This window comes from Pholcus phalangioides, unplaced genomic scaffold, assembly GCF_987345545.1.
Source record: "Pholcus phalangioides strain wild (caught in Gottingen) unplaced genomic scaffold, Ppha-v1.0 ptg000031l_1, whole genome shotgun sequence".
In the NCBI taxonomy this organism is placed as follows: Eukaryota; Metazoa; Arthropoda; class Arachnida; order Araneae; family Pholcidae; genus Pholcus; species Pholcus phalangioides.
The window spans coordinates 2,018,003-2,030,734 of record NW_028301621.1 but is presented as its reverse complement, the minus strand read 5'-3'; the positions used below and the strand labels follow the sequence as shown (position 1 = coordinate 2,030,734).

The following is a 12,732-nucleotide window of genomic DNA, read 5'->3' as shown; positions in this document are numbered from 1 at the left end:
TGATATGTATGAGAAATAATTCATTTGTATTATGTATTATTTTGTAATGAGCTATGCTCAAACAATTAAAATTGATTGATGGTATGCAGGACTGGCACAAGCGTTTCCGCGAGGTACGGGAATCTGTGAATGATAATACGCGATCTGGTCAGTCACCTCGTCATTACGGACTTTATCCTGGAGCGGGGCCCCTATGCTGGGATCTAGGATCTTTTGTGGGGCCCCCGGTGACTTTTCACGGGCCCCTTTTGTAGTTAATTTATAGTGTGAAAAAGCAAAAAATGATAAAAAAAACTGTTCCGGACCCTGTCAGCCCCACCCTTTGTGAAGGCCATGCAAGAAGGTGAGAGTGCATTTCGGTTCCGTTCATGCCATCATTACAAAGAAACTCCACCACAGGAACGTTTGTGCACTCAACTCGCAGACGACTGTCACTGAAAGGAAAGATTTACATCTTGGATTTGAAATTGAACGAAAATGAATTGAAACAAAAATAGCCTTCTGTATTCGATCCATGTGGGATGACCAGATTTCAATCAGGCTTGTAACTATTAACAGCTAACTATGTCGTCTTGAGTTATGCATGGTTTGTGTTCAAACAGTGCTGTCAGCTGTTCTTCATATTGAAAGTGAAAGTGAATTTTTGTTTTTATGTAAATTGCGTGTTGAAAAGGTCTGCCTTCTGTGCCTCATTACTGTATAAAATTTTCAAAAATCAAAAATGAACTTCATAGTAACAGAGTTCTCCATCCATACTTTTAATTGGTCCTTCACTTAAGTCTTTCGATAATCTACAGAAGAATACACTAAACAGCAACTGACATCAAGATTCAATAATCAAAAACTACAAAATTTCAAAGGAAAAACCAACTTTATTGCTGAATGAAAACACGGACAGTAAATCAAAATGATTCAAGCAATGCACACAAAAACACATGACACACCACTACATTTACAATACAAAATGCAAAACACAGAAATGATCTCTAGAGTTGAAATTTCAAAAAGTAATAACGCCATCCAAAAAATACTAAATAATTTCCACCATTTAAACTTCAAATTATGCTTTTTTTTAATCCACATGTAGATTCCTATACAACTAAAACACTACTCAAAAGATATATAAAAAACTGCATACAGGGTGAAACACATCAAATCTATCAAGTTGAATTGACACCCTTGTAAAAATGTGTGCCTACTTTCTTTGAGAGCAGGAATTTGGGCAACGAAGCATAAAATTTATTCAGACCAGTGTTTTGTAATATTCCCAAACCCGAATGCAATTAAATGTCTGAAACAATTTGGCAGACCACTAAGTTACAGTAGGTGAGCCTAATGTTTCATTAAAAATTTTGAATAATTTTCATTTCACAGGTTTAAACAACTGGACAAACTTTGGAACAATGACAAACTTTTGGAAAGAAAATTTGACTGCCTCTACGGGGGATAAAATCACTGTCATCACAGCGTAGTATGTAGCGTAGTGGTCTAGATTACAAGGGGATGGTAGTTTGATTCAATGCAGAAACAGTCAAATTTTCTCTCAAAAATTCATCTTTGCATAATCAAATTGCCTAAACCCGTGCATGAATAACTGAGCATGTGATGTGATCTCCATTTATTTTTTATTTGATTAAAATAGGCAGAATTTTCTAGTCGTCCTGTGGACCACAAGTCTAGAAACACTGGTAAGTCCAACCATCCTGAACCAAATAGGTGAATCTTACAACAATCTAAACTTTTACATTGAAAGAGCCTTTTCATGTAAAAGATGAGGATTTTCACAATACCCTGCAACAGCTGTCATGGAATATACCAGTCAATGCTTGTTATAATGTGCCCTCTCCTTGTTCCTTCCAAAATAGAACCATATATCGAAAGTAAGACATTTGGATGTCATTATATAGAAACACTTGGAACTTATCATACAAGTTGTTATAATGGAACGGTCACTATATAACAAGCATCAACTGTAATTGCTACTTCCAAAAAACGTAGGTATAAAGCATCCAGCAACGTTGCCAATTCAAATTAGTAGATGGCATTCCACCATGAATTTTCTGTTAATAAATGTAAACAACTTCCGGCACAGATGATACACGAGCAATATAAATCCAGTTTACTAACATAAGAAAAAAAATCTTATCAATACTATAGTCATATTTGGCTAAAAACAGATAGAACCGCTCACAACCCCGGACTGATGCAAAGCACCTTACTTCCGTTACCTCAAAAGAGGCAGAGTTGTGTCGGCTAAAAACAGAGATTGCTCCTGTGAAGTCACAGGGAAACGAAGATGGTTTATATGAATATTCAATCCTAAATACTGATTTTGAAACATTTTCGATATTTTACTGCAACATGATTACATTTTGATTAATTCAAAAAATTTAAACTAGGTTTTTTTTTTTGCCTCACAATTTGGTAGGCACTTCAAAAATGATGGTCCATGGACATCGGATCAAAAATCTAACCATACAAGAAAACCGCTATAATACAGTTCAAGATATACAAAAGGCACTTGATATAGATAATATTTACGTCATATAATGTTCCACTGGTCGCAAGTAAGAAAAAAATTTGATTCAATACACTTCGTGAAGATTAACGAAATAAAATAAATTTACCGCAATCAATTAGAAATTCCAAATTTCTTAGGCAGTGAATGACTCGTATATTTTGCAAGAAAAAAAACTATTTGTACTTCGATTTTTTTTTTGTTACGAGTGCCGTAAAGCACTTGCCTAATAAATGCAAGAATTAGAAGCAATTCCTAAACAAAGACAGTCGCACTTCTTGAATAAACGATTTACAAAACAATTTTTTAAAAACGAGAAAAATTTGGCATATCGCTACATGATATAAACAGGACAACGCTCAAGATTTGATAAAAATTCTCAAAAAATCATTTCCAAAATATAGATGTATTTTTAAGGCACACCATTTTCTTTAAAGGCACTTTAAACTGTGTTCAATATTTTTCAAGCACTTTTGCTCCTCTGTCGGTAGTTTTATATTGAAACATTTTTACCTTACCCATTTTTTTTTTGTATTTCCTTGTTTCTTTGAGTTTTACATTCTTGCACACTATCTAGATTCTGCTTACTCAAAGGTAGGGAAAGATAAGTAACACCTGCAAACATCAACCCACATTTTAAACATGCATATAAGTAACAATTTTACTTTTATAACAATAGGTATAGATCTCCTATAATGAAATTGCATTTCCTGTTATGTTTATAAAGTAAACATCTCAAGAACCAGTTGAGAAATTTCCTGATTAAAATCTGTGTTTGCCTTAAGCAATATTTCAGCTTCTCACCATGATAAAATCAAACCCCTTTCTTCGAGGAAAAGTCATGTTGCGAAGTACAATGTTATTGGATGGTTAATGATAATTGTTTCATAACGATATTGTAGACAGCTGCAAAAACAATTTCCCGCAATAAATTTATATAAAGTATATGTACAAACATTCATAAAAAATGCTTCAAATGGCATGAGTGACAAATATACAAGTTCCCATAAAGATGAAAACATTTTCATTCATAAAAAAATTCCCTTGTTTCCAAAATGCAAATATTTAGCGTGTCGTCTTTAAAAAAAAAGCCATTACAAATCATTCAAATAATATTTACCATAGATTCAGATTTTACACTGCTTAATATTGTAGTATTATTGTGGAAGGATTTCAGATTGTGTTTGCCCATCATGAACAAATTAACGTATTTGATGTTTCGCCTGCATGGGCAACAGGAATTCGTAAGTTGAATTTGCATCTGGCCATGAACAAAACAGCTAATTATATAGCTCCATCATACTTGACCAGTAAACATAATTAAACAAATGAATAAATACCATATGCAAGCGCCATGTTCAAATTGAGATCGTTAAATACTAAAGATAACCATAATTTACATGAACAAAACAATAGGGTTTTCAACTTACTAATGAACATCAAACAGCCTGAAATCCTTCCACTAACAAATTTTGCAACTAAATGAACAATAATTTTTTAGGCAACTGTTTGAATGTTTACGTGAGAAATTTCCACTTAATTAGAGCTGCATTTCTTAACTAGGATTCCATAGCTGCCAACTTTGAAGGATGAGAATTCGGGAGGTTTTCAAGCGGATCCAAATTTGGTACAAAAATCAATGGAATTTGGATTTTGTAAAATGAATCTTTCAAACCATTTCAGGGATATTTTCCTGTTGCAAAAACCATGCAAGCCATCGCCATTCATGGCCAAAGAGTAGGTAAAAGTCCTTGGGTTAAATTACCTGTTATTACTGTCAAAAATCAAATCTCGCAAATCAAAAATCTCCGAAACGGGACACATGGATAAAGCAGATACACATGATAGTGCCAATTTCAGATTTCAAAAGGCTGGATTGACACTTGCTGATTGGCAAATTTTTGTGTTTTCTCCCCAAAAGTAAATTTTTTTTGTGATTTGTTGGAATGGCAACAATTTACACAATGCATATGAAGCAGCAGCAGCTTTTTTTTTGGGGTAAATTCTTTGGGAATAATTTTTTCCCCTAAATGTAGGGAATTCTTAAAATTACGTGGTGAAATTCGAGAAATATTAAATTTTTTTTGGGAGATAGAGTAGAAATTCTGGAGCCTCCCAGAAAATCCAGGAGACTTGGCAGCTATGGGATTCCCAGAGACTTGACTAGCAGCCTCAAAGAAGAATGTTTTACAATGAACCCTTAACTGACTGTAAATGTTCCGACAGTAAAAATTCATGCAATAGTTTTTCTTCAAATTTTAGATTGTTCTGCAACATGAATCACAGATTTTGACATATTCTGCTTTGTAGTTCTTTAATAGTTTTGATATTGACAAAAAAAAATAGGGACAGACTTCAGAAGCTAACAACTAGGAGGAATGACATGAGTATAATGTAGCCTATTTTGTTGTATATATGCTGTATTCTTCCCCTGTATTAGCTGGAAACATCAAGGGAGACCAGCATATGTGCGTCACAGATACTGTAAAATTAATAAATTTCTGGGAAGAAATCAGATGCATTGAAGTCTTGCATTCCAGATTCTTCTATGTTTTACGAACTGTGTTGGAGATTGCTCAAATTTCACACTTACTTTAGCTGCTATTAATCTTGGTTAATTGCAAATGTTGGATACCAAGCATTTTAATAGATTAGATGAACTAAATGGAAAAATTAATAAACTTCAAAGTATTTTTTGTATTATTGAATGTGCTTAGTAAAAAATTAGGAATTACACTGCGAAACAATGTTTTAATACAAAAATGACAGCATATCCAAAGATGTCACTGTCATCCATACGAAGGTTTCAACAGCTAGATGATGCAAAGATGAATTCAGGAAAGAAAATTCCCCACAGCAGAAGCAGTTGAATTTTCTCTTTCCAGAATTCATCTTCACATCAGCCAGCTGTCGAAACCTTCAGACAGCGTATTTCTTCAATCCCTGAACATTTGTAATTTGTATTACACTGGCAATAATTATACTAGAATGATAAATGCTCAATTTTCATTATCAAATTGTGAGGCGAAACATGTTTTGCGCAGTGAGAGCTATTTCTTTTTTAGATTCACGTATTTGTTACCGCTAAAATGCAGAAATCAGTTATTCTACAGATTATCTAGGTATCAAATCAGTTAATCTGCAGATTAGCTAGGTAATGTGCACATTAACAGCTTTCGAGCTTTAGCAGTAACATAGTCACTATTCAATACAGATTGATATAGGTCTGCTGAATGTATCACGTGATCACTATTGAGCTTCATTATTTCAAATTTTCCCAGCATGCCAAAAATGAACCATATTCCAACATTCAAAGAGATGGCGTCTCTCGATTGTTATGGCATATTAGCTTAATGTGGGGGAATACAGTATATATACATATAGAGAGGTTATACTGAGAAAACTTATTTTGCAGCATACAACAAATAATTTGTTATATTGGACTCGGTATTTAAAGAACAGCATTTAAACAAATTCCAGAGCAAATAGTTATGATAGGAAAATCAATAATCGAAAATTTTTACACCCAGATTGTTATTACCATAGAGACAGCAGAAAATTTTGATAAAGTTGGAATTGTACTATAAAAGTTTGATAAAATATCTTTTACAAAACTTGAAACATACAACCAATAAGAATATCGGTTACATTTGAGCTAATGTATTGGCTTATTGGTGATGTTTTATTAAGCTTTTATAGTGTAATCCCAGCCTAAAACTTATACAGTATAAACAGTCTTATATTAAAAAATAAGGTTTCCACCAACAGATAATCAATAACACACTGCTAATAAGCCAAATTTTAGGTAAAACGATTGGTAAGACAAAAATTTCAACAAAATAAAACATGGAATCTGGTCATATCACAGAAAAAAAATTTCTGCGAATAGAGCAGAAGTTGAATTGCAATCTGTACACAAATGCAACTCGAGAAAGATCTTAAATTATGCGAGCAAATAATTAAACAAATTTATTTGAAAACAAAGACAAAACTCATGCTATGTGGCAACAAAAACAAATAAACAATAATTACACAGCCAAGTGCTCATCACACATTTACATTAGATAACCTTCTGCAACATATTCTAAAGTAGTAAAAATAATCAAAATACTTGGGCGAAAAATAAATTTGCATTATTCACTCGAAGATGTGTAATAAAAACATACCATGATAAACATCAAAAGAGATCATTAAGTCTCTGAAAAGTAAAAATAACGTTTTTTTTGAGGGAGAGGGAAGACTCGGTTTTGCTCCTAAGAAATTTTTCTGGCGCCTAAATTTCTTTCCAATTCATCAAGCCCTGGTCTGAGGATTTGTAATTTTCTGATTTCGTGACAGCACTTTTTTTTAACATGCAAAAAATGGGATGTTAAGTTCTGGAAAGTCAAAAAAAAAACCAGACTTTTTCTTGAACTTGTTTTCCTAAACTATGTTTAGGTAAGAAATTCTGCTGGCACCTAAATGGTTTTTTGATACAGCCCTGCCTTTCCCCGTGTTGGTGGACAAGCTCACATAAATTCCGAAGATTTTGCATTATTCTCAAATTCCAATTCAATCATCAAACGATATCTTTATGGTTTGGCTTGACAAAGTTCAGGTGGCAGCCAAATTCCTTAAGAGAATTTAATCTCAAGAAAAACAATCCTAAATAATGTTTTTCCAACTATTCCAGGATTTCATGTAATCCTTTTCCTTGTTCTTTTTTAAAAATTTTGTTATTCAGTCTCTATATTTAGCAATCACATTTTAGTCACCAATACAGATTTTACATTCGCCATGGCAACCTGGGATTTATCAAACCTGATTTTTAGGTGGCAATTTCATGTAGAGATCTATTACCACAATTGCTTGATTGCCAAGGTGACCTGGCATTTGTCAAACCCTACGATATAAGGCGTATAAAAAAAATGTTTTCATCAATTCATTAAACAATGAAAAGAAATGATTTAAGCTGGAATTTTCAATTTCGACATACATAGCAAGGTTACACAAAGGTGTGTGTGGAAACTGAGAATCGGCTCGTTTAACATAAGCATTGCATTAATAAGATTTTTGTTACAAAGCAAATTTCAAACAATAAAAAGTTATCAAAGTAAATAATCAAAACTTGATACATATAGATAATTAATATCACTCGAAACTTTCAAGACAATGAAAGGTTTTCATTCTCAGCGGGATGAAACTAAAAAAAAAATTGATAGAAATTGAATTAAGATCGAAGAAATTCCGAGTTAGTTTTCCATAAGCTTGGTCAGCACCAATGCGACGACTTTGTGCCAAAAAATTGACATCCATGAAAGCCACGTTGGTATTTGCTAGTTTCGATAACCCCTTTATCATTCTCTACCACACATTTCATTAATAACAGCTTTCTTGTGTATAATTTTCCAAAAGTTTTTTTACTTGTTGTGCCATATTTCTATTGATTATTGTATATTAGATTGATTCATGCGGTAAATTGAATGTTTTGTGTAACTGTATGCTTCCTTTGTCAGTAATCTTGCATTGACCACAGAAAAATCAGTGATTGCTTGTGGCATAAAAAAGTCATCACAATGGCACTGACCACGCTTATGGAAAATGAACGAAATTCTACAACAATTATTTTTTGAAATCAACTTGAAGCCCATTTGTTAACTGCAAACCTCGCAGTGAGACAATCGTTACAATGAGCTTAAATCTTAACATTTTCATTCTTTTCTGATTACAATAAAGTATATCTTGGAATCAATATCAATGTAACTCAGATAGCTAAGCACTATTAGGAATAAGTATGCATTATTAGTCTTCGCAAATAGAAATTGAAGTGAAAGTTGAAGCATGTCTGTTCTGCCTATATTGTAACTACTGTGCAACGAGCCCAATCGTGCTGGAAAAACGCAACACAGTCCATCTTCAATAGAAATTTAATCAACCAGTTTTAATTTTTTTTTCCTTGATGTATCCAATATCTTTGATGCACAAATCCTTTTTTTATGGCGCACTGATAAAATTTTGCCCTAATAGGGTTTTTTTCTTTTACCCGATGAATAAAATAGTTGCATCGATCAGAAGCAAACTAACAAAAAAATAAAATTATGGTGCATATATGATGTGTGTGCGAACTGTTCGCAGGAGTGCTAATCTACGGCGACATCGCAAATCCTAGTACACAAAAAAAAATTTCTGGTACAAAAGATGTTTCACTCATGTCTTGGCAAGGCGAAGCACGTGTAAGATGACTTCGTCCACGGTCTGATTGTTGAGCAGAGTTTTTACAGCATTGTCATCTATCACGACTGTAAACAGCAATTTAGCATTCTCTCTCATGCGATCGATGTAAACGTAGTCTTCTGGATTGACGGGCACGTGGCCACAGCGTCGAATAACCGCTTCTAAAACTTCATGGACGGGTTTCGTGGGCCATCCCAGAGACAAAAGGGTTGATTCTTCTACCAACAATCGGAGCAACTCCTGGATATTTTCGCATAAGTCTTGCTCGCTCAACATTCTCGAGCTAACAGCCGGGGGTTCGCCGAACTTCTCGTCATTCTCTGCCAACAATATCTTATCCAAGAGATCGCGGTGACGTTTCCTCATGTGTCTGAGGAGGCAGTCTTTGCGGATGAAAGCTCGGCCACATTCGTGACAAGACCTAGGTTCTTCCTTGGTGTGCGTGAGTAGGTGCAGTTTCAAGGATGGCTTTATGGCAAAACTTTTTCCGCATGTTGGGCATTTGTACGGTTTCTGACCGGTGTGCAGAATAGCATGTCGATTCAGATCTTCCTTTCGAGTGAATGCTTTTGAACAATGTCGGCATTCATATGGCTTGGATTTTATGTGCACGTACAACTGATGCATCTGCAAGCGAGCTTTACGATTGAATATCTTTCCGCAATCCTCGCACTTGAAAGCGTTTTCTCCAGTGTGGTAAAAAAGATGAGCTTTCAGGCCGCCAATCTGGATGAACCTCTTGCCACAGTAAGGACACTGATGAGGTCTAACACCAGAGTGCACTCTCAGATGTCTGTTCAGTGTCCCCTTCAATGCGAACTTGAAGCCACATTCGGGACAAGCAAATGGCTTCTCTCCGGTATGGGTTCTTCTGTGCTTTGTAAGAGCACCGGCTGAGGGAAATTGTTTGGGACAAAAATCACAATGAAATGGTTTCTCTCCGGTGTGCTTTCGCTCATGTATCGTTAACAATGACATACCATGGAAAGCCTTGCCACAATAATCGCATTTGTATTTTTTGTTACGACCTCCTTCATCGGTATGGGTACGTAAATGCTCCCGGAGGTTATCCTTTCGAGTGTAGGAACGATTACACAACTCACAGGTAAACTGCGGAGGAGGAAGGCCGGAGCAAGGATAGGACTTCAGATGTCTGTCCAGGTGGTATTTCCGGCTGAATGTTTTCGAGCAATGAGCACATGTAAAGATTATATCACTGACTGAAGATTCATCAGAAGCATCAGAACCGCTATCAGGGAACTCAATAGCATCTGGCTCATTTACTTCAACTGCTGATTCTCTTCTATCTTTTTCCTTGGTCGCCTTTACTATAGTATTCTTTTTACCTTTCGGTTTTTTAGCAACAACCTTCACTTTAGCACGAGTGTTTCGCTTACCGCGCTTCACGGCAACTTTCTTTACAACAGTTTTCTTCGAGCCTCCTTTGCCTTTGCTCTCTACCTGTTTCATCGGAGCTTTATCGTTAACAGTTACAGAACTTCTAGTACTTCGAGTTCTTCCCAAAACTGGAGAAGTTCCCTCACTGCCGCTGCTGGGAGATGTGCCAGGCTTGCTATTTGTATCATTCGTACTTTTCCTTGCTGTAGCTTTACGTTTTGTAGGAGTGGTTTCGGCAACAGCTTCTACAGATGAAAGTTTGTTAGACAGGGCTTTCTTGAGGTTACTGGCAACTACTGTCACCTTCTTCGTTGAACTTCTATCCGATTTTTTGAAGGCAGAGTTCTTGTTTTTGAATTTATCCAACGATTTTTTAATCGACAAGCTCATGTTACGGATGCCACTGGCGGACAGCGGACTTGTAGCCGTCGATCCAGGGATGGCGACGTTCCTCGCTTTCTTCTGGACGTCTCTCTCTTCTTTCTTGCTGCCGTCGAACAGAGACAAGACCTTGGTGGACATGTGCGCTTTCAAAGCGTCGTCGGCGGCCCGGGCCGATTTAGCCGCCACCGACGCCGCTTCTTGTTTGGCCGGTCTCTTCGCCGCACCTCTCGAAGACGGAGGAGCTGCTCCGACATTTCTGGAGCAATCGTGTTTCTTGAACAGAGCCGCCGACGCGAATGTACCGCCGCACTCATCGCACGAATGCTGCTTGTTGCCGCTGCCTCTACTGGTCCGCGGATCTTTCTTGTTTTTATCGCCGTGCGTTCTCAGATGCGCTTCGAAATTCAGTTTCTTGGCGTAAGAGACGCCGCACTCATCGCACTTGTATCGCCTAACGGCCATCTTTTATTTTTCACAAACGCTATTCAAAATAATTGTAAACGGTCTTCCCAACAAGCGCCGCCCTAGAGAAACGCCGAAAGCGTAAAAATGAATCGCGCGATTGCGGTTAAAGTTTAATGTTTGCATCCGGTCGTCACATTTTTTTTTTAAACAGTACTTTTCCCGTTACCATAGAACCCGTATTTTTGATTGTCTGGCAGGCGAATGAAGTTGTGACCATATTTTAAAAAACGGCATGTTTTATTGATGCGTTTATTTACCATATTCGCGTTCATTAAATAGGAAATTCACGACTTGAAAGTGAATTTTTTTTGAATATTTGAAAAAGTTAGCATTTTTAATAACAGGATAAGATGGCCGAATATTATGAAAAAAATTAATTCAGCCTCGGGTAATACGGGTCATATGGTCAATTCTAGTATGAGTAATTTTTATGAAAAGTTAGCTTATAAAAAGTTTGTTCAAGGATGATGTTACTTTTCGTTATTCCATACGAAGGTTTTTCAACAACTGTCTAATGCGAAGATGAATTTAGGAAAGAAAGAAAATTCACATTCCCATGTGGGAAACCCAACCCACATTCTTTTACTTGACGAGTGAATGCTCTTAACCATCGGGAAGAAATAAAGTTCTCTAGCTAAAGTTTTATTTCTCCTCTAAACCAGTGTTTCTCGACCGCCAGTCCTTGATATCATTCATACCGGGCCGCGAGTGATTTGCTGTTTTATTTTTCTTCGTTCATGCTCCCCATTGGTCGTGCATTTGACTAGGCCTTCCACTCACAAAAATGAACGAAACCGGGTCGCGATCTTGAGAACCACTGCTCTAAACCACTACACTAGAAAGGCAACGACTATCTCAATTTTTTTTTTTTTTTTTAGAGCTCGTGTGCACTGAAAGGGACCATACACGTTCAGCAGGGCCACAAAACTACGGGGAGCAGGTGGGTCTGCCGCCCCGGGTGCTAGAACAGAAGGGGCGCAAATTTCATGCTTTTACCTCTCTTTAAACATTGCAAGGGGGCGCCAAAATACATGCTTGCCCTTTCTGACCAAGCTTCTAGTTGCAGCTTCGATGGTCAGACCTAACTCAAGCCAAAACTCACTGTCACTAGATGGCGACATATCCAAGGATGATGTCACTCTTCCCTATGAGGCTTTTTGGATCACGTGATATTTCCCTTTTTTTTTTAGGGACAAACAAGATAACCAATATGGCGATTTCCCGTGCGATTCATGAAAGAAGCAAATCTAAATTAAAGAAACATAGAAATGAGTCATTTTTTTCTTCTTTTTAATGGGAGCTAGAAATTTCAATTTTTTTTTTAACTTCAAGTTATCGATCTGCCTGTGTTTCCTTCAAAAAAAGCTGCGGAATTTCTTCAATGTAATTTATATATGGGCCCATAATTAATTTAAAAACATCCTAAACTACTATATGGATTGATGCAATTGGATAATATAAGACAATACGGAGACATTAATTCTCATTTTCATGTTTGAGAAGATATAAATAAAAATTTGAAATCAATGTTATTGCATGGATATCCTCCTCAAAAGTGGGTCTGGCTTTTATATTTAATTTTCTAGGTTTCGTACCTCTAAGCGAGCTCAATATTTCGAAAACCAAAGATTCATTTTTTCAAATTATTGATGTGGCGGAAAATCCCGCTAAATTTCCGCATTTCTACAATAAAATCGGCAATTTTAACATTGATCTCTATGGGGATCATCCAGTGTATGTCTCTCAGGAGTGAT

At 36.2% G+C, this 12,732-nt stretch overlaps 1 protein-coding gene across 1 annotated transcript; it reads right to left on the bottom strand.

The window, feature by feature from the left end:
- Positions 1-852: 852 nt before the first annotated feature.
- Positions 853-11,052, bottom strand: LOC149066987 (uncharacterized). Its single transcript, XM_089252808.1, has one exon. It carries the CDS (start codon positions 10,973-10,975, stop codon positions 8,705-8,707), a length of 2,271 nt encoding a protein of 756 aa, XP_089108934.1. The 5' UTR covers positions 10,976-11,052; the 3' UTR covers positions 853-8,704.
- Positions 11,053-12,732: the final 1,680 nt, after the last annotated feature.

What these genes read in the sequence shown, in the direction of transcription:
- LOC149066987 (XM_089252808.1), bottom strand. Translation starts at nt 10,975, where the DNA reads ATGGCCGTTAGGCGATACAAGTGCGATGAGTGCGGCGTCTCTTACGCC.